The 24,575-nt window shown below is 48.2% G+C and overlaps 1 protein-coding gene across 4 annotated transcripts in view; it reads left to right on the top strand.

Moving 5' to 3' along the window:
- Positions 1 to 24,575, top strand: part of MGRN1 (mahogunin ring finger 1) — a 55,965-nt gene that overhangs the window by 25,873 nt on the left and 5,517 nt on the right. For 3 of the 4 annotated variants that reach the window (XM_086473244.1, XM_086473245.1, XM_086473243.1), the window contains exons 5-11: positions 3,365 to 3,482; positions 7,534 to 7,600; positions 10,602 to 10,654; positions 13,842 to 13,889; positions 18,213 to 18,281; positions 20,468 to 20,627; positions 22,401 to 22,510. In XM_086473244.1, coding sequence (XP_086329370.1) covers positions 3,365 to 3,482; positions 7,534 to 7,600; positions 10,602 to 10,654; positions 13,842 to 13,889; positions 18,213 to 18,281; positions 20,468 to 20,627; positions 22,401 to 22,510 — 625 coding nt within the window. Of the gene's footprint in view, positions 1 to 3,364; positions 3,483 to 7,533; positions 7,601 to 10,601; positions 10,655 to 13,841; positions 13,890 to 18,212; positions 18,282 to 20,467; positions 20,628 to 22,400; positions 22,511 to 23,442; positions 23,509 to 24,575 lie in introns of all 4 variants that reach the window. The other variant, XM_086473240.1, reaches the window with a different exon arrangement.

Raw genomic sequence — 24,575 nt, 5'->3', positions numbered from 1 at the left:
GAAGACTTATGAATACAACAAATGCCAACCAAAAGGGCTGGGGATGGGTGGAGACCACTTAGACACTAATATGCAGAATACTTTCTTTGTAACAGCTTGCTAAGGTGTCCTCCCATGCAGCATAAGGAGTGTGTACTTGTGCAGTGGATCGTCTGCATCACCTTAGAAAGACGATTGATCTCTGTAACAATCTGGGGTCACCAGGGCATTCACCAGGCTCTTGGCCTGCTGCTGGTCAGCAGCTTGGGCACTGGCTGCTGAGTGGAGCTCTCCAGCATTGTCTGGGTATTCAGATCCAAGTCTGTCATGCGTTTTGGCAGTGGGGGCTAGGCAGTCACGCAGTCTGAGGTATAAAGCTCACTTGGTTCACTTGGGGAAGCCTTCTTGATAGTTTCGTCATACTCTTCAGCTCAGAAAATCTATGTACCTGGTTTATTCTTTTCTCAGGAGCAGTGAGAGCAGCAACTCTATGCGAGTATTGTCCTACCCTGTCCTCCTTGGAACAGCGTTACTAGTTTTCCTATTGTAGACCGGTTTGGGCTTCTGCTGCTGTAAGTGCAGGTCCTCCGGCTTTCCTGGCACTCACCTTCAGCATGTTTACAACCCTTTCCCAGCACTGCTGTGGTGCATGTCATCCAGGTAGTCTCTGACCTCCACTCTCTCCTCTGCACTTTATTTCCAGTAGGTTCCTGATTTGGTGTCACCTTAGATAAGTCACTCTTCCATCTCCTGCTTTCTCAGCTGTAGAGGGAGAATTGTGCCTCTCTGCAGAGCTGGAAAGCTTTGAGAGCACCACAAAAAGAGCTAGATACAGGCTTGCTCTATTCATTCTGCTTGACAACTCAGTAAATAAAACTTCACTCAATTGCTTGCTCTGTAATTCACACATAAAAGACCTGTCTTTCTGATCTCTCCCACACCATGAAGGATGGAGTGAGGCCTTCTAGTAAAGCAGCACAATTTCAGTGCAGTACAGAATGGTCTTTGAGGGTAAGGTGTCATAAATAACATAATGCACCTGCCTTGGCAGGAGGAGCGGAGTGCATGTGGTGTACCTGGCCTTTGTCATGGCCTTCTAGAATTTAATGTGGATCTTTGACACTTGATAAGTCTTCTGGATCTTCGGAGGGTGCAGCAACTACACTAGCTTTCCAGAAAAAGGCAGCAGCAGTGGGGAGTCTGGTTTTTCCTCCTTGGGTTTGAGAGCAATTAATAAATATTCATCATCTTCCAGTATCCAGGTTCTTGCACCTTCAGCATTGTAATCATCGTGCTTTAAGGCTCTGTGTTACAATGCTGGCTGGCCTGAGTGCTGGAGGGCAGGCCACTGTTTCTGTGGGCTCTTGCACTCTCACAGCAGGTAGCTCTTAAGTATAAAGTTTCCACAGCATCGCTTAAAGCTGAGTTTTAAGGTTCAGGCATATCCTCTCTAATAATCTCTGCCATCCTCCAGCCCAGTCTTCACATATCTGGTGTGATGCTCAGTTCTGCAGTTCTTGGTTGGCTCTGCCCCATGGGCTTTTCCAATGGTTTTTGCTTCACCCCCTCTGGAAGTGAGCTGCCCAGCCCTCTTGCTCCTTGCTTACAGAAACCAGAAGGCATTACCTCAGATGTAGAAAAGCTTTGCATTGCCATCCTCTTCTGGTGTGCTGCACCTCTCCACAAAAGTGTAGTTAGGCCGAAGGAACTTGGAGCTTTCCAACCTTTGCTTACATACCTGGTGATTTGTAAGCTGTGTCTGTGTTTCAGAACAGCTGAATGTTCTCAAAAGTACAGAATCCTGTTTTTCAAGCAGGCATTCTCTTTTCTTTGCCTTTGTGCACACTGTTAACTGCTCTGCTTGACAGGACTCTGTCCTGAATCAGCCACGTGAAATGCCTCAGTCTCTTCTGGTGTTGTCTCCTTTGCAGGGCTGGCAGTAGTAATGCCCATGTTACTCTTTGAGAAATGGGATCAGCAGAATCTGAGGAGCTGGTTGTCAGGGGATCCTATGTGATATCCCAAGTTGAATTCAGGATTAACTCAGCCTAGAATTCCTGGTGCTGTCCCCAGGCTGTCTGGTCGATCAAGAACAGTGGCAATCAAGTTTGAACAGTCAACAAGGCTTCGAGGTTGTAGCTGTTCAGTGTGCAGTGGCTGGAGGCCAGCGCTCTGGCAGTCTCACCATGTGAAGCTCTGCTTATGAAGTGCTGGTTAGTGTGCAGAAGAGATAACATCCCGTTACTGTGACCGTCTGTTGAAGTCTTTCTTGTAGAGCTGGAGCTAGACCTGTCTCATCGCTGTGCCAGGGGAGGTTGTTTCTGGTGTAAGCCTCTTGGGCAAGGGATCTTTCACTTTCTCTCCAGTTTGTCAACATGCTCTGAACACACGGTTGGTAGCTCGACAGCAAGGGCTTTGGTGGTAAAACCAGCTTCAGATGGTTCCCACTCTGGTTTGTAGTTCACTGCCTTCTCTCCTGTGCCAGAAGTGGCAGAGCGAGAGGCTGTGCACATCCAGCTCAGAAATCACCCCTCCAGAAAGGGGTGAAAACTTCTAAATCCTGTTTTGCCACTGAAGCCCCCTGTGAGTCGCACCATCCATAGTGACGGTCAGTGGGCAGTGAAACGTCTCTCTTGGGGCAGACAGCACTGGCTGGGCTCTGGGTGCAGAAGATGGTGGACAGTAGCTATGGTCCTGTTCCAGAGATGTTCATCCCAGCCTGGCAGTGTGGCATTTCAGTGCCGGGCCTTGAGACAGTGGCAGAATTGTGACTCTTCTCTGAGTGGCCAGAGTGGAGAACTGTTTGATGTCTCTCTGGTGTTGTTGGTAGCCCTGCAACACCTCTGGGGAAGCAAGTGAGGAACAGAGGAGTGAATTGGAATGGCTCTTGCTCACCAAGATGATGGTGAGCCAAGCAGTGTTTCTCACTGCAGAGCTGTCCCTCAGAGGCACAGGAGAGCTTTCAGCGTTGCGTTGCATTGTGTTTTGCCACTGTTAGATCATTGCTCGTTCTTCCTGCGTTTCCTGCAGAAAATAAGACTGTGCTGGGCTGAAAGCCAGCGTTGCCTAGGCCCTGGATTTAGCGTGATAACCTTTGCCAGGCTGCCGCACCCCACAGTACTCCTCTGACACCCAGTGTTTCCAGGCAGGTCAGTATGGATCCAATCAGACCTTGCCTGTCTGCGCTGCTTTCCCTTCCCTGTGCTCACCTTCTTGCTTTGATCTTTCCCTTCCCTTTTTGTCTCCCCACTGAATGGCTGCCAGCCCCTGCCAGCTCTGCCTCTTAGAGCTGCCACTTGTGATTCCTGAAAGGTGGACAGGCTGAATGAGAGCCTAGCAGAGAGCAAAGTTAAAACAAGTTTTCTTTCCCCCCCGCTTTCTTCAGATACAGCACAAAGAATCCCTCTCTGCAATCGGAGACGGTTCATTACAAGAGAGGGGTAAGCCAGCAATTCTCCCTGCCTTCCTTCAAGATTGATTTCTCAGACTGGAAGGATGATGAGGTAAGTCTCTTCTCAGTGTCCCCTTCTTTCCACAACCCTGTTGTCCCAGAAGCAGTGGACTCCATTTAGTGCCATGAAGTTATGGCTGGAAGACACCCTTTCCCAGCTTCCATGGCATGTTTTGTGGGTACGAGACGAATGGGGCCTTGGGAGGAGCAGGTATGAGCACTGTATGGGAACTTGGCAAACAGGGAAGAAACCCAAAAAAGCGACTTCTGATATTGCTGATCAGCTGGCATCCCAACATCTGGTGTAGGAGGGAGACTGCAGAGATCAGCACTGGAGCTCTTCCTGGAGAACCCGCCACTCCTCAGCCTTCCTCACCCTGCCAGCCAGAGAGCTTGTAGGATCAAATGTCTGTCTTGATCTCTCTGGTTTGTTAGTGTTTTGGTTTTTGCTTTTGTTTTTTTTTTTTTTGGCTGATCTTCAAAAGTGGGGTTCATGCAAGACAACTCATTGGGTCATGGGAGGAACTTCAGCAGTGTATGTATATATCTTATAAATATATATATATTGGGAGTATGTGCCCAAAACTTTTTGCTGATGGGAAGAATAGTCAAAATAGTTTGGAGACCACTGCTCTAGAAGAGTCCTGTTCTGTTTAAGGGCCACATCCTGCATTATTAACTGTAGCGGTATAGTGTATGGAGGGATACTCTCCCTTCTGGGGCAGATTCACACTGGTGTGTTAATGCTGAATAAGGGAACATGTTCCTCCTTTTGGTTTAACCCATAACTGCAAACAGACAAGGGCTTGGTTTTAATCAAATTTTGTGGCTGTTGCTACATAGCAAGATCTGTGGAGTCCTATTAATTTTGGTATCTTTGCAAAATTCCAACTCAGGCAGTAAGTCTCTGCTTCTTGAGCCTCTGAGCTTTGGCCCAAGGGCTTCCCCTGCACATGATGCAGAGCAGGGAGGCCTTGGTCTTTCCCCTGCTCTGTGCAGAATTGCCATAAGAGTTTTCTGATGCAGAGGAGTTGTCTGTAGCTACTGCTAATATATTTGTTCCTGTGGACCCCTCTCCCACGCCAGCACTGATACAGTGTTCATTTCCTGCCCAAGCTTGTGTGAGAGTGTTGTGTATGTGAACCGTGGTAGATAGAGCTAAAAAAAAAAGAAAAAATAAAAGAAAGAAAAGAAAAAAGAAACAGTAAAAAAAAAAAAAGGAAAAAAGTAATCTTTCATCTATTTTGAAAAGATTGAATAGCTATTGTCTTGAAGTTACAGTTATAACTATAGTCAGTCCCGTGCCTTAACAAATGCCGTGGCAGTCACCAAGAGCCTGCAGAGTCTGGTCTCCTGATGTCTTGGCTTCTCTGCCAATATATGATTTCACAAGTTCAGCCTACAAAAGCCTGGAAGAGCTGCTTTTCAACCCCTTCTGTCATCTGAGCGAGCTGCAAAGTAGGAGCTCAGATCCCTTTCTTCTTAAAGAATTGAGAAGCTTAATTTTCACTTTTGTTCCTGCCAGCAAGGTTTTAACTTGAGTACTAAAGTCAGATCCCTTTGACAGCTTAAAGGGAGAGATGCTGTGGAAAAGTAAGCTTCTAGCTCCCTTTGCTTGCTCCTGCTGCATCCTCTGTCTCCTCTTTTTTCATTGGTATTACTGGGAGCTCTGATGGTGGAGAAAATGTGTAACAAGCACTGTGATTTGGAAGAGTTTCTTCTCCCATTTCAGCTCATATATACGTTATCTCTGTCTTCCTCTCAAGTCCAGTAAAATGCATATGGTTAAATCTTCTTAACTGGCCACCGAAATGCAGCACTTTTATCTGAGACAGCTGGCAGAGTGTTATTGCTCAGCTGTGTACGATTGCATGCTCCAGATTGCTTTCCAGCTTTGTTATTGGTGTTGTCCAAAAAATGCAGATTTAGTTCATATTTTTGTTCAGTGTAATACTCGCACATGATGTAGTTCTTGGCTGTCTGACAGAAGGGAAAATAATGTTGTGTTGGGTGTTATGTGGAAAGCTTTGTAAAAGTTTACTTTGTCTTTGTAATATACTGGTTTGCTTGCAAGTTATAGTGTATGGCTTGTGTTGAGACAGTTGTTTTCAGGTCCGTAAAAATGAATGTGAAAAGAATCCTTAAAGAGGCCTTTTGTTTGAGAACGCAAAAGTTTATATCATAAAGCAACCACAATTCTATGATGTGACTTTCCCTTCAAATGGACAAATGGTAACTGTTGTCGTACAGTAATAAATCAGAGCAGGAAGCAAAGCAAAACCATAAGCTTCTTTCAGCAATTTTAATCAATTGTCATTGATGAATTTTCCCTCTGTGACATGTCATAATGGTTCAAAAATGCAAGCTGGAAAATAGTGGTTCAATGAGTCTCTTGTATAACAAATACTGATAGGTTAAATGAGAGTTTTGTGTTCGCTCTGTTACTCTGCTGTTTTGGAAAAAGAATAGATTCTGGTAGTTTAAAGGAGGAATAAATTGTAAAACTATCATACAGAGAATGAAAATCAATATCCCTCAGGTTTGAAGACTAGCTAGGTCAAATCATAAGGTCTTCCAGCACATGCTTTCTGTTTGGAATCAAGTGTGCACATTTGAACTGTGTGTGTGTGTGTGTGTAAAGCTCTGTGTGTGTGTGTAAAGCTCTCTGTGTGTGTGTGTGTGTGTGTAAAGCTTTGTTCTGCAGCTCGGAGTTGCTTCTAGAAAGCGCTGCAGAAGCTGCGTGGCCCCAAAGGCATGCAGCCTGCATGAGGACTGTGCAGCTATGGACAGAAGAGCAGCAGACTCACAATTTCTTCTTGCTCCCACACCTCCTGTGGAAGGTTGATGAGCTGTTGCAGTCCAAAGCGTGTGCCTGCAGCTCTTGGCAGAGGCACAGCCGGATGGCTAATGAGCTACGGCACACTTGCCTGGTGGCTGCCAGGGTGTATCGTCTCCCATTGTACAGGTATCATTCATTTCAGGCGGAACATTTGGGTTATAATTCATTTGAGGAAGAACTGTTTTCAACTGTGTTAAGGCTCACTGTGAGGGTCACTTCCCCTCCAGTCTGGGTGGTTTGGGTTGCCGTTTGTGCTGATGCCAATGGCTATCTTGATAGTTTATCTTTTGAGGGACTGGCTGGAGAAAATTGCACTGCAATGTGGGGCTGTGGGAAAGTGAGGGAAGCCCCAAAGCACTACTTGAACGGTGCTGCAGCACTTCAAATTGGGTCTCAGTTTTTGCTGGAAAACTGAAAACAGACTACCTGGAGCACCATGGTGAAATGACATCTTTTTTCTCTTCTGGCAAGAGATGAAACAAAAAAACCAAGTCAGTAATTAATAAAAAACACCAGAAATCCAGTCTCTGAGCCACTTCCGTTCCTGGCATAGGACAGTGTTTGTAAGGTTGCATTTTTCTTGTGTTTGTAAGACGACATGAAGCTTTTAAAGTGCTTTAATGAAGTGCAGGGCAAAGGAAGAAATTGAGTCTGTTTTCATTGCACTCGAGTGAGATCTTAAATTTTCACTCTTGCTGATTAGAAGGTCAAGGAGCTGAATTTCACAACATGCCAAGAGACGGAAATCAGTCTGGTGTTCCCTTAAAGTGTTGTGTGAGCTTAAAGTTTTACAGATTTTTCTCTCTGTCTTCAAGAACTTCATGCAAGAGTCAGGGTTTCTTTTGAGGTGTAGGGAGCACAATGCGTATTGCTATTCTATATCCTACCATATGCAAGCAAAACTATGGCACTAGATGTATTTTGAGAAACTTGTCCTGCTACAAATCATTCAGGAGACTTTTAGGATATATGAATTAGTGAGAATTAAATGCCATATAAAATTCAAATGGAGATCCTTTGCTTTGCTAGCTATGGCTGGTGTTTAGTGCCCTGTCAATGTATATATGTTGTAGTTATGCTGGTTCACTCCCTTTGAAAGTTGGTGCTTGAATTTTAAATCCTCCTGCTCTGTTGTGTCCTTTTGAGACCAGGAACTGGGGGCCCGTCAGAAGGGGCCTTCATTCCCCTAATGTTAACGCTATCTCGAGTATTTTCTTCAGGCAACCCTGGTGTGAATTGTCTAACCTCATCTCACTTCTTTCAGCTGAACTTTGACTTGGATCGTGGTGTGTTCCCTGTGGTCATCCGAGCAGTGGTGGATGAAGGGGATGGTAAGCGTAACGGTGTGCTCCCTTGGTCTTCTTCTGGCTTTCTTTGAGGTTATGTGACTCCTTCAGGGCAGGCCTCCTTCTGCAATGATGAAAACATTTTACTTGTAGCAAAGGCTTGGGGAGCCTTTCCAGAATAAAAATATTTCAGGAGTTCACCTTAACTTCCCTGTATTAAAAGGGCCCAACTAACCATGGGTTCTTAGGTAAAATGTGCTTTTAAAAATAGCCTCGATTTTTTTACAGGAAAAATGCCCAGGTATTTAGTGTTGGAATAGTATTTAGGAGAGCTCCTGGCTCTGCCACCAATGCCAGGCACAAACTGAAGCAAATTACTTCCTTTCTCTTTGGGTTTTGCATCTGCAGTTTAAGGCCAGGAGGGAGTTGGTCTTTTCCTCCTCTTTGAGGGGTAAGTTGTCTTCATAAAAGCTAGCGGTAGGGTGGGTCTTCCCCTGGGAATGGTCAGAGAAAAAGAAATGGCTTTAAGATGCTCAGGCCACTGTTCAAGCAAATACAGCTTCATTCAGCAGTTTAAAATTCTCCTGCTTTTTCTGCAGGATGCTGAATGGTTACAATAAAAGAGCATAATCTTTGATGAGAAATAATATTGTTGATTATTTTTAGAGCATGTTGCCATTTTGGAGAGGGCAGTCCAGTAAATGTTTAGATTGTTACTCACCTTGCACAGTATTTTCCTTAGGGGATGTGTGCTTTTGGACTCCGTGTGTTTGCACTCATTCTGAGCGTCAGTAATGAAAAGGGCACAAAGAAGTCACGTTTTCTTTAAAATTGGGGACCGTTGTGGTCAGCAGGACCAGCATTTCACTTCTGCATTTCGTAACATTTTGTATAAAATTTAACAATAATTAGAAAGGAAAAAATCCATTGTTGATTGCATTGTTTAGTGCAGTCATTTGCTCAGTTTCTTATGTTGTAGATGTGAAAGTGCCCAGAAACTCATTGCATTATTTTACAGTCCTCCAAGCAGAGTGGAATAGAACTGGATGAACCAATTTAAAGTGTGACTAACAAAGCACAGTGCAACATAAAGGAAATTACTTCTAAAGTGCATCTATTTTTAGTGATTTCAGGCACTGTTAGTAAAATTGACATATATGTATATTTCTTGACCATAAATACAAAACACCTTCCTCTGTTTATGGAGCTTTTGGCAAGGTATTTGTGCTTTCTAATGTTGGGCATGCCTAGAAGGACCAAAAATAGAACTGGAGGCAGCATGGGAAGCATGTATTTATGCACATACCATGCCTGGTCTTAACCAATAGTGTACTGTCATCTATTCTAATAACCTGGAAAGGCAATTGCTTTTAAATCCTTTCCTGGAAAGAATATCAGCACAAAAATATGTGACACTTGAGTGAGATTTGAGGAAATTGTTGTGTATTTTGGTTCTTTTTTAACTGTTGGGACTGGAAGGAGCTGGCCTTGTATGTTTGGAGCACCTGGAAAATTACAGCTGGCCTGTAACTGCTTGTGTTAAATAAAATTGAACAGCAAATTAAAATAGCAGTCAGTGAGGTGTTGATTTGGACTGAATTCTGCCAGGAGATGTTTGTGTGCCTTGAAGAGTGTGAGCCTGGAATGTTAGCCCTCTCCCATTCCTGCCAGCAGGATTGCTCTCAGGGAATGGTACAGAAACCCTTCGGGGAGGGAGAGTCCCGCACAGAACGGGTCGCGCACCTCCAGCCACACACACTGCTTGAGTGCCACGGTGGATATGCCTGTTATATCTTACTTGGTTATTCAAACTGCAGGGAGGGACCTGAATTTCATTTATTGGGTGAGCTAGAACAGCCTTGCTCTTGGCTGGCAGTTGGGGGAGCAAGCAGATGAATTTCTGGTTTTAGCCCTCTTTTCTGCATGGCATTGTGTTCCTGATTGCACCCAAATTGCCATGACCAGTCTCAGGTACCCAGCAAATCTGCAGGCATGGATTCTCTTCTCCCACGTACTGCTGTTTCCAAACATGCTCTTTGTGCCATAGTCCAGTGAATGGTTCCTCTTGTCTCTGCTGTTCTGGGGGCCCAGAGGAAGCTGTTGAGCTCCTCCCCCTTTTAAACAACACCAGGAGTTGCCTCTTTCAGCTGTTGACTTTCTGGCATAGAGCTGGTAGTGGTGTCTGCCAGCTCTTCTGCATGTGCTGAGCATAGCCCAGGTACTCGTCGGTCCAGGCAGGGCGAGGTGGTTACATGCCTTCCCTTCCTGTGGCGACACGTCCGCGACCTCAGTCTCCCATTTCCATATGATGAGTCCAAACATAATTAAGCAAAAGTATCCAACCAGTTGGAGCTGAACAGAACCTTAGAATCTTGAGCCAGAGGGACTGGGATTGTACCTTGGCTTCTTCTATTCTGTATTTGCTGAGGGAGCCCTGAATGCAGCACAGAAACCTCTGACAGACCCTTCTCAATGTTATTGGTTTAAGAGGGAAGCCTTGCGTTTGGAAGAGAGAAGGCGTGATTTGTCTTTGGCAAAAAAATCAGAGAACTGGACAGAGATGTTTCGGTGTCCAAAATTGGCACGAGAAATGAATATTTTAAAAGCATGTCAGATTAGAGTGAAATAAAGTGATAAGTACCAGGGCTGGAAGTGCTGCCAGTTGCTGTTAAACCAGATGGATCTATTGATCTCCGTGATAAATTCAGGTAATTAAAAACAGGAATTTGAGGGGAGAGCAGAATGTTTTACTTTCCATTTCCAAGCTCTGAAAACAAAGTAGGATAGTTTGGAGCACCCAAGATAACGAAGGCATGTCTGTGTAGGTCCCACCACAGAGCCCGGAAGGGTTTTGTTCTTGCTCTGCAGGAGTATGAGGTGAACCAACCTGATGACAAGATAAGAAAAGTTTTAAATTGCAAGAGTAGGTGAAAATAGAACAGATGGCAGTTTAGAAATTGTGAATGGACTAAAAGTCAGCTTGAGGTAGTTTTATACTTGTGCTGTTTCCGGGGTGTAACCAGGACTGCTCTTTCTCTTTCTGCAGTGGTGGTTGAGGTGACAGGTCATGCCCATGTTCTTCTGGCTGCATTTGAAAAGGTAAATGAGTTTTTTTTTTCCCCTCTGTCCCTGTCCTTGTCCTTGTATATATAAACATTTCCATGGGTCAATAGTTTGTATTTATGTAACACTTAGCACAAGGGAGTCCTGGCCCGTGTGTGGGGTTCCTGAGTGCTATTGTAGTACAAATAATTGCTTGCAGCAGTTCCTGTACAGCCTGTAATTATCGTTTGTATCTGAGCTGGTCACTCAGCTAATTGTAGCTGGTGTTTCCTGCGTGTGGGGAGAGGGTGTGCCTCAGTGACTGTGATGTTTGAGGGTGGAAGGTTTTGACTGTGGCTGCTGCCGTGCAGTTTTCCAGGCCCTCATGATCTTTTTGCAGAACCAGATATGCTGTGTCCAGACCCTGTTGCACCATTGTTTGGCCTTAGTTTACATGTAGGACCAAGCCCTTTTAAAGAATTAGGATACATCCTGCTTAAAGACTTTGAGCTCCACTGCTTTTCAGTGGCATGTTTGATGTAGCTGACCGCTGCCTACGTGGTGAGCCAAGCTGTATGCACAAGCCTTGATAACAGAATCTCCTCCCGTGATAACTGGACCCTGAAAATGGTTGCAAGATCCATAACTGCACCATAACTGCACCATGTTGTGTCTGTTTGTGGTGATACTGCAGACACATATCTTGGGCAAGTGATACTTGTAGCCACATGCTAAGATGAGGCAAGAGATGCTGGAGCAGAGCTGTGCATGTGGAGGGGAGCAGCATCAGTGCTGTGCTGTTAGATATTCCCCGCTTCCAGGCTGGCACGTGGCTGCCTTCTGTTTCTCAAGCTGTGCAGTTCCTGACGCATCCCTGAGCAAGTTGCCAGGTCTTACTCCGTTCCTCCTATGTGGATAATGTGGATGGTGACGAGCTGAGTCAGAGGGCATGGGAAGTACAGTCAGTCCTAAGGAAGCCCTGTGGCTGGAAGATGCTTGAAGTGTTCTAGGTTACTTTTTTGTTGGACTTAGGATGTGAAGAAGATAAGTTTTCCTGTGCTAGAAAGGCCGCTCTGAGCAGTGGCTCTGTAGGTAGTTCTACTCCTGGCAATTAGAGATCTGTCAGAAATGAGGTGGGCAGCTGCAGCACCCCTGGGACTAGGGCAGGGATGCTGTTCTTATAGTTTCCTCCTCCAGCTGATCTGGAAAAACAAAACACACTGGAATCCCTCAGTCGTTATTCAGCACCACCTGGGGGAGAGGACAGTGTGGGCAGTGGGTCCTTGATGAAGGCTGTAGTGTTTGGAGCCCATCTGTCATCTTGGTGGGAAAGTACTGGAGGTGGAGACTCCCTAGCCTTGCAAAACAATTGTTCAGCCGTTTCTGAGGAGAGGAAAAATAGATGAGACCACCTGCTTCCTGCATGTAACAGCCTGATTTTGAAGTATTCTATGCGTGTTTGCCTTCCTCATCTGCGAGACTCACCTGTGCTCCCCTGGCTATTGCCTTCATAGCTTCTTGGTTGTAGCTGGGTTCAGAGCAGGCTTCAGAGCTGATGATGTGAGTATCATTTTTACTTGCAAAGGAGTGTGTCTAGTTGCTGTTTTCCAAGCATCCAAACACAGTGTTGTTGCAGTAACCCCAGGAAAATACACATGTGTAGGGAATGTATTACCATGAGGGCAGAAGCGAAGCTTTGGAAATTTCTGTCTCATGAGATTGGAAAGTGGCTTGAACTGCTCCGGCTTTGGAAGCAGGATTAGAGGTAAATTCTCTAGGATTATAGGTAAATTCCACCTACTGTGCAGAACCTCAGAGCGCTCTGGGTGCACCAAAGTGATGGCAAAAGCCCCTGTAATGTTCAGGGAGCTGAACAAGGTATGCAGCAAAACTGGGAGTCAACTAAAGCTGGTCAGGCCATTCTGTCAGTGCTGGATTATGTCCCATGTCCAGGTCTGAGCTCAAGAATTGAAAGTGCTTCCCTTCTTTTTCTAGTCCGTGTGTGCTGTGAGAGAGGGATGCTGTCAGGTGGGGCCACTTCTTGCTTCTCATCTTCCACTGAATGCTTAAAACAAGATAAAAATCTTTCTTTTAATAAAAAGTCACGGGACAAAGTGCTCGTTGAGTTCTTTCTCCTCCCTGTTTGATTAAAATGTATTCCCCATCCTTAGAATAATTAGGGCTTTTGAAGTTTGAGTCCATAAATCCAGAGGAGTTCCTTGCTGATAAGCACTGTTGCTGATCACCAGCACGTGCTCAGAGGACAGACAGACCAGCAGGCTTTGGTAACTTGCTATTTATATGTATTTTTAAGATCAGAATAGTAACTTCGATGCTATCTGTAGTCTGACCTTGCAGCTCTTCCAAAGGCAGAAACTTGGCACTTCATGTTTGCCTGGAAAACAGGACTGTTTTGTCTTTTGGTGCAATGTTGTTGTCCCTTCCTTCTGGAAGTCCTTCAGCAAACAGATGCACTTCTGCAAACTGTTCACAGCAGCAGGGCCTGCTGGAGTTTCCCCAAGTCTCCTTTCCTGCTCTCTAGACTGTGTCAGAAGAGTTGTTTTCTTTTGGTTTATTTGGCTGTTGCAGATGATGGAGAAAATAGAAATAGCATGCTATTCTTATCACTAGTTCTGACACCAGGTGTATACAGAATTGTTCCAGCTGTGCCTGCTGCCACTGAGCAGATAAAAGCCTCAAGGTGGTCACTGCAGCTCTGAAGGTGGCAATGTGGAGCACGTGTGACTTGTTTCTGGCTCTGTCCAGCAGACAGGCCTTTTTCTCAGCCTCATGCCAGCCCCCTGCTCTCTCGGGGCTCTGGCCTCACGAGTGGCTCTGTAACTAGATGTTATTTAGGGTGTAACCAATATCCCCTGCCAAGTCTTGCTGGACTGGCTGAGGAAGTGTTTGCACCCAGTTGGACTGCTTTGCAACCTGAAAGCATCCAGCGTGATGCTTTCATGTTGCAAGGGGATCCTTTCAGGATCCAGGGGTTTTCTTTGTATGCTCTAACCCGCTTCAACCAGGTTTAACTTGAGCCGAGTCCGTCTAGCTCTGCACTGGAGTGGACAAAGAGCACACTGATACCCTGTTCCGAGAACTGTGCTGGGACTGGTTGCCATTCAGACTGCCCCAGTTATACCTGTGCCACCCTCCCCTTGGCTAGCAGACAGCGGCTCTGATCATGAGTCTGTTTTAGTTTGTACACTTCAGCCATTTAATGCATTTCCTTTTTTCTTGCTAGCACGTTGATGGCAGTTTTTCCGTGAAGCCGTTAAAACAGAAGCAGATCGTAAGTACCTGTTCCCTGTCTATTGCTTGATGAAGGACATTTGCTGGTGTCCCAGAAGTGCCTGACTGTACCCAGGGGGACGCTTCGGTGTTAATTCACTGAGAGCCTGAGCTCTCACCTTGTTAGCTCAGATACCACAAGCAAAGGCAGTGAGCTGCTGGCAACTCTTCATCCTGGGTTGGTTGTGGCGCAGCCAGAGGTGTGTTGGGGGAACAAACGTGGCAGCGTGGGACTGGCAGAGCAGTGGTGCAGGTCTCTCTGTGCTCCTCTGGGAGGCAGGCCCTGTGTATAGATCCAGTCTGCCCTTTGTGTTCCTGCCTTGCTGGCATTTGGTGTTGAATACAAAACTGGCATGGCACAGTACTGATGCTTCCCTGTCTGTATAGGTGTAAATAAATCAGTTTGTGTAAGTGTGCTTAAGTGCTGTATGTGTTAAGTAGTGTGAAGCACATCTGTTCGTTGACACTGCCTGGTTTCCTTAAGCTTTGGGTTTTGTGGTGTGGAAGGATATATTTGCAGGCTCCCAGTGTCCTACCTGGAGGCTGAAAACTGTTAGCTTTCCACAGGTATGTGTATTAAGATATTAGTGGATCATCTTTGACCTGCACAAGCTTCCTTGTTGTGCCCATGGTATCTTTGGAGCAGCCCCAGGGGCTGAGACCTTTTGGCTCATCTTGCCCCTCCCCTATGAGTATCCTGGTACTTGAGCAGTCGCAGGAATGGTCTTGCTTTGAAGCTGTTGTTTATGTACCAGACTGCATATGTTATGAGGGGAAGGGAAGAAAGGAAACTGGCAAACCGGGAAACATCAGGGATCTGTAACCCTTTTTTAGCCCATCTCGGTGTGGTGTGATGCACGGAAGCTGTGTAGTGCCTTATCGGGATTGAAATGGCATCCAGTCTTGCATAGAGAGAAATACTTAAGCAACTGCAAACCGCTAAGGTTGCCAAGAATTTCAGCTTCTGAAAGGAAATCTGGTCGTGATCCTGCTGCAAGGATCAGCTTGAAATGTCCTGGAGAAAGAGGTGGCATTTGGTGGTCAATCCCTTCACCTTCAGATGTGTGCTGTGTTTCTGCTTTAAATCCATTTGACTTCAGCTGCTTCTGATTGATGGCTGGGGTTTCTGATCTGAATTCAAAAGTCTTTTGCTACCAAGAAGGTCATTAAGTGCCTTGATTAGACACTTTTTGCTTTAAGATGTTCCTTCCAGTCGCCAGGTCAGAAAAGAGCCACTGAAGAGTATTAGTTAATCATATTTCAAAGTCGCCTTTGGTAATTCGCTACCTGCCTCACCCGTGCTGTGCGGAGGCTCGTGGGCCGTCCTTCAGACCTCCTCATGCCTAGTGACAGCAATATTAGCCCTCGCTGCCAGAGCTTTGTCCTGGGCTAGTGGAGAGTTACTTGCTGCTCCAGCCTGATGTCTGTTCTGAGCCCTGCGTGTCCCAGACTGACCTGCACTCCCCTCCCTTCCATGGTGCCTAGCTTGGCTGTGGTGCAGCACGATCTCCTGGCTAGTTGATTGATCTGGGTCCCACAAGTATTTTTGGTAGAGACAGATAGAGACTGTTTTGGAAGGGAGTCTATCGAGCCTGCAACGGCAGGTTTGTGGTGGGAACACCCAGAAGAGCTGTGCCTCTGAAGGGAGAGCTTGTGCACTGGCTGGAAGGGGCTGCCTGAGCACTGAGGATGCAGAGCAGTGGGATGCCAGCGGTGCCTCTTTCTCGCCTGTTCTGATCAGAGAACAGCATTTGTGAACTGCTGAAAAGCTCCTCATTTATCTTTGAAAAGCCGCTCATTTGTCTTGCTTGTGGGTTTTCAGGGGATTTTTTTAAATTATTTTTATTTTTTTATTATTTTTTTAAAAAAAAAACCCTAGTGCTTACAGGGCTGTGAGCTCTCTGAGTCGGCGTTGGGTTGCTGTGCACACTGATGCAGCGGGTGTACCATTCTCCATGTAGCACTCCGGCCTCCCCAAAGGGAGGGCTGTCTTGCTGGGAAGTGCTCTCCAGGGAAGTTCCCACTCTACCACAGTATGGTTAACTGACTCCTGCAGTGAAACAGTGTGTGCTTGTCTGTCTTTGCTGGCAGAGCGTGTAACCTTCCCACTCAGTGTTTGGTTGTGGGTACTTTTTTTTTTTTTTATTGGCAGTTTGTGAAATGTAATGCTTGTATGTTCTCTCCTATGGCTTTTAAAATAGAAGGAAGCTCTTGCTAGAAGAACACACAGTACCACTGAAACTGAGATAGCATCTGCACACATAAGAGCATAGAGCAGAGGTATAGAGTATATGTCTGGAGCAAACCATCTGTATAACATTGTACATTCTTCCCCATCACTGCTTTTCTTTTGCCTTCCCCTCCTTGTCACTGCCGGGTACCTTTTGTTTGCATCGATCTCTAAAGCTCTTTGGGAGCAGGAAGCAGCAGCTAATGAGCTGTCCTGCTTTGTTCTCTCAGGTGAGATCAGTTGTAATGTAGATACCAGCCTGTTTAAAGAAATTCAGCCTGAGTGAATACAAACAGATGGATCAGCGGAAAAACATGACCTGGACTTTGGCCGGTGGCTCCTGTGTGCATCAGCTGAGGCTGTATACAGCAACAGAAGCCTTTGGAAGGATGATGTGGTGCAGGATGGGTTGGAGAAGCGTGAAGGTGAAGGACTGCATTGTGTACAACCACCTGCTACTTCTTATTTACTCCTACTCTCTTAAAACCTAGAGATTTTTCTAGTAAGAGCCATGTTGCACTGCTCACCCTTTTCCTACTGGGACCTGAGCTCCTCGGGATTTTTAGAGACAAGCAGTTAAATCGGAGGCAGACTCCTGCAGAGGCTTTGGTCTCTTCCTTCCTGACCTCTTCTTTGCTTTGGGCTGACCACGTCTGCACTCTCTGTTGCTCATCGTGATCCTCTGAGGAGTCAGGATGCTGTAGCAAGACTCTCTTTGAAATGTTGGGTTACAAAAGGACATCTCCCACATAATTGTTCCCAAACTTCCTGGGTGAGTTGTGAGCCACTGCAGAGGATTTTGCGGAGCAGTCCAACAGCTGACCTCATTGCCATGAAATGCAGGCCTAGAACAGATTGTCTGTAAGCGGCACGCTGAGTTCAACAGGGAGACTCTGGAATCAGTTTGTTAAAGCTGCTGCATCCCAGCTCAGAGCATTTCTGAACTGGCAAATGGGCTGGATTTAGCTTGCTCCTGCCCCCATCTTGGATGTGACGTCTTCTGCAGCTCTGAAATACCACGGCAAAGCCGTTGGTCTTCTGAGCACCTGGCTTGACAAAAGGGAAGGAGAGAGGCCAATTACACATGGAAATGCCAAAAACCCTAGGACTGAGGAGCTGTTGAAGCACTGGGTTCCTGGTGGCTTGGCTTCACTGCGTGGTGTCAACTGGACAGTTACTGGAGGTGGCAGGAAAGCGTTTCCTTCCCTTATTTGCAAGATGTGTCAAGTTTGATGCCTTGCAACCCCTTCACCATTTTACCTGTTGCAGGTTTCTGTGTGGAGGAACGCGCCCTGCTCTGTATAAAAGCTGCTGTGTAGCACTGAATCTCAGGGGACCGGTATCTTTGTGCATCCTTGTAGAAGCTGCTCCTCGCAGCTCTGAGTGTCATGCTGTACTTGCTGGCTAAGCTGAGGAACAGGGGAGAGCACCCCACAGTGCAGAGGGGGCTTGCCTTGCTGGGACTTGAACCATCAGCTTTTCTTGCCTCAGTGCTTCATTCAGCTGCTCGGGAGAGCAAAAAGGCATGGCTTGGAGGAGTATGTCCCAGGTTTGGGTCTGCGAGCAACTTCCACCCGTGCCTGGAGCACTTTCTGCCACCACAGACACCAATTTAGAGATGCCACCAAGGGCCTGGGGATGGTAATAAATGACACTGCACTAATGTAGCGTTGTCCCTCGAGTGCTTCTCATGCTCAGGGAGATGGTTTGTCTGTCTTCAGTGGCTTGACCTTCTGCTCCCAGGTGATGAACAGGGAAGTGATGTGCAGCCATTGATGTGCCAGTAATGAGCTGTTGGCACCTCTGCTGAGGTTACGAAGATGGGTGGAAGTTCATCTTGGCTAAAGTTAAGCAGTACTTCACAGAAAGAAAGGACTGTGGAAGGCTGATTGCCTCTGGCTTATTTGGGCTATGGGTGCGTGCTCCCTCTTGATCTCTGAGACAAGCAGAGTACTTGGTTTTTAGATGATTTTGGTAGGGGAGGTGGCTGTTGTGGGTGTAACATGGACATTTGGACACAGGGAGGGAGGGGAAGTGATCATGAGACATGAAAGACAGAGCAGCTGGCACTCCAACTGTTGTCTTCTTCCCTAGGTTGACCGGGTGAGCTATCTGCTTCAGGAGATCTATGGCATCGAGAACAAGAACAACCAGGAGACCAAGGTAAAGGTGCTGAGGAGGCTTTTGCTCCCTGAGCTGTGGGCTTCCAGCCTGCACCTTCTGCTTTTGAACTTGACTGTGGGGCTTGGCAGGGCAACATGGAGGTGCTCCCCAGAATGACTGTCAAGTCTGTGTCATGCCTGTAGGCGCTGTAGAAGCCTAGGGATGACAGATCCTTGCTGTTGTAAGGCCCAAAGAGTCAGCAGAGTTGTGCTGAGATAATTTTAGATCGCGTGAGACTCTTGAGGATGTTCCGTGGGGCTGGGATTGCTGGGAGAGAAGGGCATCAGTGCCTTGTGGGTGTTTCAGAGCACTGATTTTTAGGGCTTGTAGAGACAGCAGTGAGCCGGCATTGCTCACTTTCTGCAGTCAAGGTAGTCATGCCTGGTGTCTGTGCTTTGCTCCTGTGGCTCCTGTTGGAGGGGACTGCATGTTCCTGTAGCGTTGCAGGGAACTGAGCTCTCTAGGGCTTGCCAGTGTCCGGAGTGCAGCCTGCATTCCCCAGCAAGAGAGAGCACAGCTTCCCTGAGGGGTGTGTATGCAAATGCCGTAACCAGAAACGTTGCCCATCTTTAGGCAGGAGCTTCTGCTGAATCCCAGCTTGCTGCATGCACAGCCCCGTGCAGATTACGTGACGGCTTTATGCTTGCTTTAGCCTTATGTAGAGCTGCCCTTTGCTGCCACCTGGGCTGCAGAGTGTACCAAGTGCTGGCCTCAGACTGCTCTGATGTGTGTAGTGTGTGATTTGCAAACAGAGGAGTAGCCACAGAGCAAGACAAGCAGGATTTCCTCTCCAAGCAATGCAGTGTCCTGCCCAAAGCATCCTGTAGTCTCTGTCTGTCTGTGCCAACAGGTAGCACCTGAAAAGGCAGGAGGGAGAAGTCTTTTAAAAGATTTTTCTTGCATAGGATCTATTTAAGAGGACTGAAGGCTTCTGTTTGGGTCCTCCAGGGTCTTGTGATGATTCTCTTCATCCAGCAATCACACATTTGTGGCCCATCAGATGAGTGGCCTGGGGCCATTTTTGTTCTTCCTAGCATGCTTAGCGAACTGTATGAATGGGAAAGCAAAGAGCCTGACTTCCCTACCTCCCAAAATAGATGAGGAGTGCATGTGATGGGGCAGACAGGCTTGCAGCTTTTTGCTGGCATAGTCAGTAGGCTGGGTGTGGATGTGGCAGCAGCAGATGCTGTGTATTGCTGTTTACACCAAGGTTGCCCGTAATCTAGTGTGTGTTAGCCCTTGCGACCAAAGGGACCTTGTGAAATGGGACTAGGCGAAGGTAGAGGGTGGCCCGTGCTGGATCATCAGTTTGGTGGGCTCTGGCATGACATCTGTGGCTTTGGTGGGGAGACTGTGAGGTTCTTGGCTGTCGGTGAAGAGAACTCTTGTGGTTGGAGAGTGGGTTTCTCCTCCCAGCAACAGCTTGCTCAGTGGCTGTAATAGTCCAATTTGTGGTGCTCTGAGTGACTGAAAGGCGAGTGTGATGCATGCTCATGTTGAATGGGTTCACACTGACCTTTTTACCTGGGTAGCTGTGAGCAGGTGAGCACCCCAGGCTGGTTCTGCAGCTGCATCGAAGCTTGTGCCAGCACAGGAGACTGGTGAAGATGCTGTGGCAGGAGAACCACTCACTCCATCACTTGTTCAGAGGACCTGTGGAAACAGGACTAGACATGGCTGGAGTGCCTCCTTCTGTCCAGCCCGGGGGCAGCCTGACCTGCTGCTTGCCGCAGTTTGGGGCTGCTTTCTCTCTGTGGGCGTGGGGCAGAAAGGCAGGACTGCCAAAGAGCCTGCTTCCCTGCTGACCCTGGGAGCCACCAGACTGACAGGCAGGAGCTTGTTCTTGGTCCCCCTCAGCCAGGGGGATCCCTGCCTCAAAGGGGCTCCCCTCAGCACACAGCCTAGCTCTGGGGAAGGACAGCTGTGCTGTGAATTCACAGGACAGTGCCCTGGTCTCTGGCCTTTAGTAAGCTCAGAGCAGAGCCCCGAGAGGAAGCAGTGTCCGTAGCAGGGCTGTGTGGGCTGGAGCTTGGTCTCCTTGAGAAACCCCCGCTGAGAGCTGCAGAAAGAGGATGCCAGCTCTCTCACAGACTTTTGGGTGGGAAATTTCCCCAGGCTCCAGAGTCCTTTGGCAGTTCGGCGTGGCCCTTACCGTTCACATGCCAACGTCTCGCCTGTCATTGCAGCCCTCAGATGACGAGAACAGCGACAACAGCAACGAGTGTGTGGTTTGCCTGTCCGACCTCCGCGACACCCTCATTCTGCCCTGCAGACACCTCTGTCTGTGCAATTCCTGCGCTGACACCCTGCGCTACCAGGCCAACAACTGCCCCATCTGCAGGCTGCGTGAGTATGTGCCCAGGAAACAAGGGCATCTTTCTCCTGGGCTCCTGTTAAGTCAGTCCAGGCTGTGAGAGGGAACATGTATTTTATATACCCCAAGCGAAGGCTCAGCATCAAACGTACTGCTGCTTTCCCTGTCATCTGGAGATTCCTGGCACTTAAAATAACTGTCCTCGAACAGGTAAGGAGGAGAGCACATGGGAGAATGGCCCTTTGTCCAGTGCCTCCCTGGGCACTTGCCCTCTCCCTGGGATGGATCTGAAGGTGCAGGTGCTCTGAGCTGTGCCATGTAGGCAATTCTTGTGTTTTGGTGAAGATGATAGAAAATCCCCCAAGGAAGGGGACATAGGAGCTTTATCCAGAGACAGCAGCCAGCCCCGCTGGTGGACTGCCCAAGTATTTTGCATGGTTCCCACCCACTCCAACTACCTTACTTTGACTTCACCAGGGAGGAGCCAGAGAGGAAATAACAGTCAATTTGGAGTCCTTTGCTTTGCCAGGAAAGTTAGGAGGATCTGCTTAACCCCTGCATTGCTCAGCTCCCAAAAGATGGAAAAGATGAAATACCTGTTCTGACACTCAGGCAGCACTTGCTCAATTCCATGTCTTTTCTTAAAAGCACAGAGGCATTTCTGTGTTTTTGCTGGAATAGACAGATTGTGTGTTTTACCCTGTGCTTGATCTCTGAGGTATTTGGTAGTTTCTAACTGATACTTCTCACAAAAAGCAAAAACAGCCTAAGACAGATGTTTGGCCTGAGAAATGAGGTCTAAACGGTTCAAACTTGGCAAAGATGCAGTAACCTAAAGCAAGATCTTATCAGAGGAAGTGCCAGACAGCTTTGACTAGAAGTAGCACAACTTAAAACACAGGAGCAGCATTATCTCATCTGTGTGCTGCAGCAGAGTAGGTTGTATTTGTTTGGGAAGTGCCCCGCTGTCAGACTTCCTGGCAATCTGCTTCTGGGGAGTGCAGAGGCAGCAAGGATAGATTTGCACCTCTGTCCTTTGGCTCTAGGCTGATCTTGCAAGCGACTGGATGCAAGAACTAGGGAAGTGCCTGGGCTTTTCCTGATATATGAGCAAGTTCTTACAGCTGCATCAGACCAGATGTCTGGCTCATTCATATGCGCCCTTGGCACAGAGGAACTAATGATATTAAAGATCTGCAGATAGAAAATGGGACTGTGGGCAGTGAGCGGAGATCAAAGCTGTGGTTGGGAAGACCGAGGGATCGCTGTGCTGGAGGCAGGAATATAGCCACTAACCCTCTGGCTGGGGTCGAGCTGTTGCAGAGCCTTTCACCCCCATAGCGCTGGCTGGTGGGTGAGCAGCTGACGGCAAGTGCGGTGCTTCTGGCGCCAGCTGGACCCCAGGGCTGAGGCTTGTGGGGTCTGAATGAACCCAGAGTGGCTCTGAGCCCTCCCTTGCCCCATCCTGTAGCTTGCAGTGCACTGCCCAAGGTTGAGCTCGTGGTTTTCTCACTGTGTTGTGCAGTATCAGGCCTGAAGGACCTCTGTATGTGACTGTACCGGGGCGGGCAGTGTCTGTTCTCTGCAAGGGCTGCCTGTACCCAGACTTTTCCGGCCAGCAGATCTCTTCCCTGTCTAGATCAATTGATGAGAAGCCAGACCACAGCACTTGGCTTTGGTGTGCTCCATGGCCACGCTCCCCATGCACGTGGGGAGCTCCCCCATGCTGACGGTGTGTCTGTAGCAAGCCGAGGAGCTCTGGTCCTGCTTGGCCCTGCAGTCACTTGCCTGCTGTTCTCTCCTAGCCTTCCGCGCCCTGCTGCAGATCCGGGCTGTGAGGAAGAAGCCGGGGGCTCTGTCGCCGGTGTCGTTCAGCCCTGTCTTGGCACAGAGCGTTGACCATGACGAGCACTCTGTAAGTACCTCACAATCCTGTGTACAAAGCCTGGGTGCTGGTCTCAGCCTGAGCAGGCAGCTTGTGTGCACACAAGTTGCTCAGCCTGATGGCTGGCATCCCTAGGACCTCAGGAGGGACCTCAGGAGGTGTGCTCAGGCCTTGGAGCGTGGTCTTCCTGAGCAGTGTAGTCTCTCTTGTCAACCCTGCTAGACAGCCAGGATCTCTTCTGTCATGGATTAGCAATATGACTGGATTTAGCCAAGTGCCATCCTGTCTGTTGGAGGAAACAAATCCACAGAAACTCGAGTCTGAGAAAGTTTATCAGGGCCTGTCCCAGCAGAAAAGTGGGAAACTCTGGGCATGACAGGGTGGGAGCTGGGAAAATGTGGGAGGGGTTACAGTTTGACCTGCACGTGCATCTGTGTGGCAGCACACTGATGAAATGCCCTTGGCATCGGGGTTCACAGCATGGTAGCAGAAAGGCCTCTTTGTGCCAGCCTCCCTGAGTGATCGGAGTCTCGGCAGGCAGCTGAGGGAGCGTGGGATGGAAAGTGTGGTGCTGGTGACCTTGGAGCCTGGTTGCGCCTCCCTGGTGCAGTGAGGACAGCAGCTCATTGCCTGAGCAGTGCTGTTGCACAGCTGGCTCTGGCCAGACACGTGAGGAGAGGGAGATCTGCATTCAGATCATCTTAGAGGCTTTCATGGGAACAGAAAGATATTGTCACAGAAAAAGCTTGGTTTTATCTGTCCTCTGCAGCATTGTAGCCCTGCTGCCTTCAACTGGGGCTAAGAAATAGGGCAGGGGAGAAACCCTGAGGGTTGTGCAGCAGAGCATGGTGTAGAGAGGAAGCAGGTGCTGTCACCTGGAGCGAGGTGAGGAGATGCTGCGTGTCTCTTTGTGTCGTAACCTCAAGAAACTACTTCTTTAAAATATGGTTTTCTCTTGACAGTGTCCCTTTAAACCCCCTAAAGTGAGCACTGTCTCCCTGCCCAGCAGGAAACCTAGAAGGGAAACAGTAAGTCGACTTGGTTGTACTTTGGCTCCTACAGCGGTTCTTTGCCAGCTGTGTCACTAGCACGTGGAAGTGTTACATACACAAGGGCTTGCTAACACGCTGGGTCTGACTTGTGCCCCTGCACAGGCTGTGACACTCCATCTGCTGCCTCCGTGTTAGCGGTGAGACGCTCACACCCTGCCCGGGCAATCACTCACCTTCCTGGTTTGCGTGCGGAAGAGTAAGCAAGGTGGAAGCAGCTTGCCACAGGGGTCTGGTGCTGACTCTCAGGGACTGTCCCCAGGTCCTGAGCCTGGCTGCTTTATAGTTCCTGGCCAAGATGTTTTTGTAGCTTTGTAGGACTGTGGGCAAGCTGCTGTCCCCTTGGCTCTCCCAAAAGCTTCCTTGCACTTGTCTCATCCCCTTGGCGGTTTGGCATGGGCACATCTTGTGGTTTCCACCCTGGGGCTGGGATGTAGAGGTAGACAAAGAGGCACAGCTGGGCCACGTTTTGCATTTGGGAACACTGGCTGCAGTGCACTGTGTTGCATTGACAGAAACAGGGAGGATGGAGCTTGTTTTGTTGGGGCCTCTCCGAGTTGGTGTGAGAGTGTGTAACTGGAGTGCCGTGCTGGGGACAGCATGAATGGCCATTGTGAGGGCCGGGAGCTGGGAAGAGAAAAGGTGAGGGAGGCCCCCAGGCCAGGAAGGCTCTGTTTGTGCAGCCTTTGTGCACTCCCATCAAATGCAGCTACAGCTGTCATCGGTGTCAAGGAGGCTGCAGTTTTCTTCTGCTCAAGCTGGCCTGGATGCTCAGCCTTACCAGGAATGGGGCTTTCTGTGCTTGCCAGGTCTGAGGCTGGGTTCAGGCTGTGGAAAGCTTGGCATGACCCTGGCTCTCTGCAAGCCTCCTACAGCGACTAACAGTACTCCTGCTGGAGCGGTGGGCTCTATGGGTGGTGTCATGGTAAGTGTCCCAGGGGAGAGCAGCGTCTCTTAGGGTTGTTTGAAAGCTCAGCAGCTTGCAGTGAGTGTGTCTTGTGGCCATGCGCTGAGAAATCCTCCTCCAGTCTCTGAGCTGTGCCGCA

The sequence above is a fragment of the Leptosomus discolor genome, chromosome 14 (genome assembly GCF_034619465.1).
Source record: "Leptosomus discolor isolate bLepDis1 chromosome 14, bLepDis1.hap2, whole genome shotgun sequence".
NCBI lineage: Eukaryota > Metazoa > Chordata > Aves > Leptosomiformes > Leptosomidae > Leptosomus > Leptosomus discolor.
The sequence above is the reverse complement of the archived record's forward strand: the minus strand, read 5'-3'. Positions and strand labels throughout refer to the sequence as shown.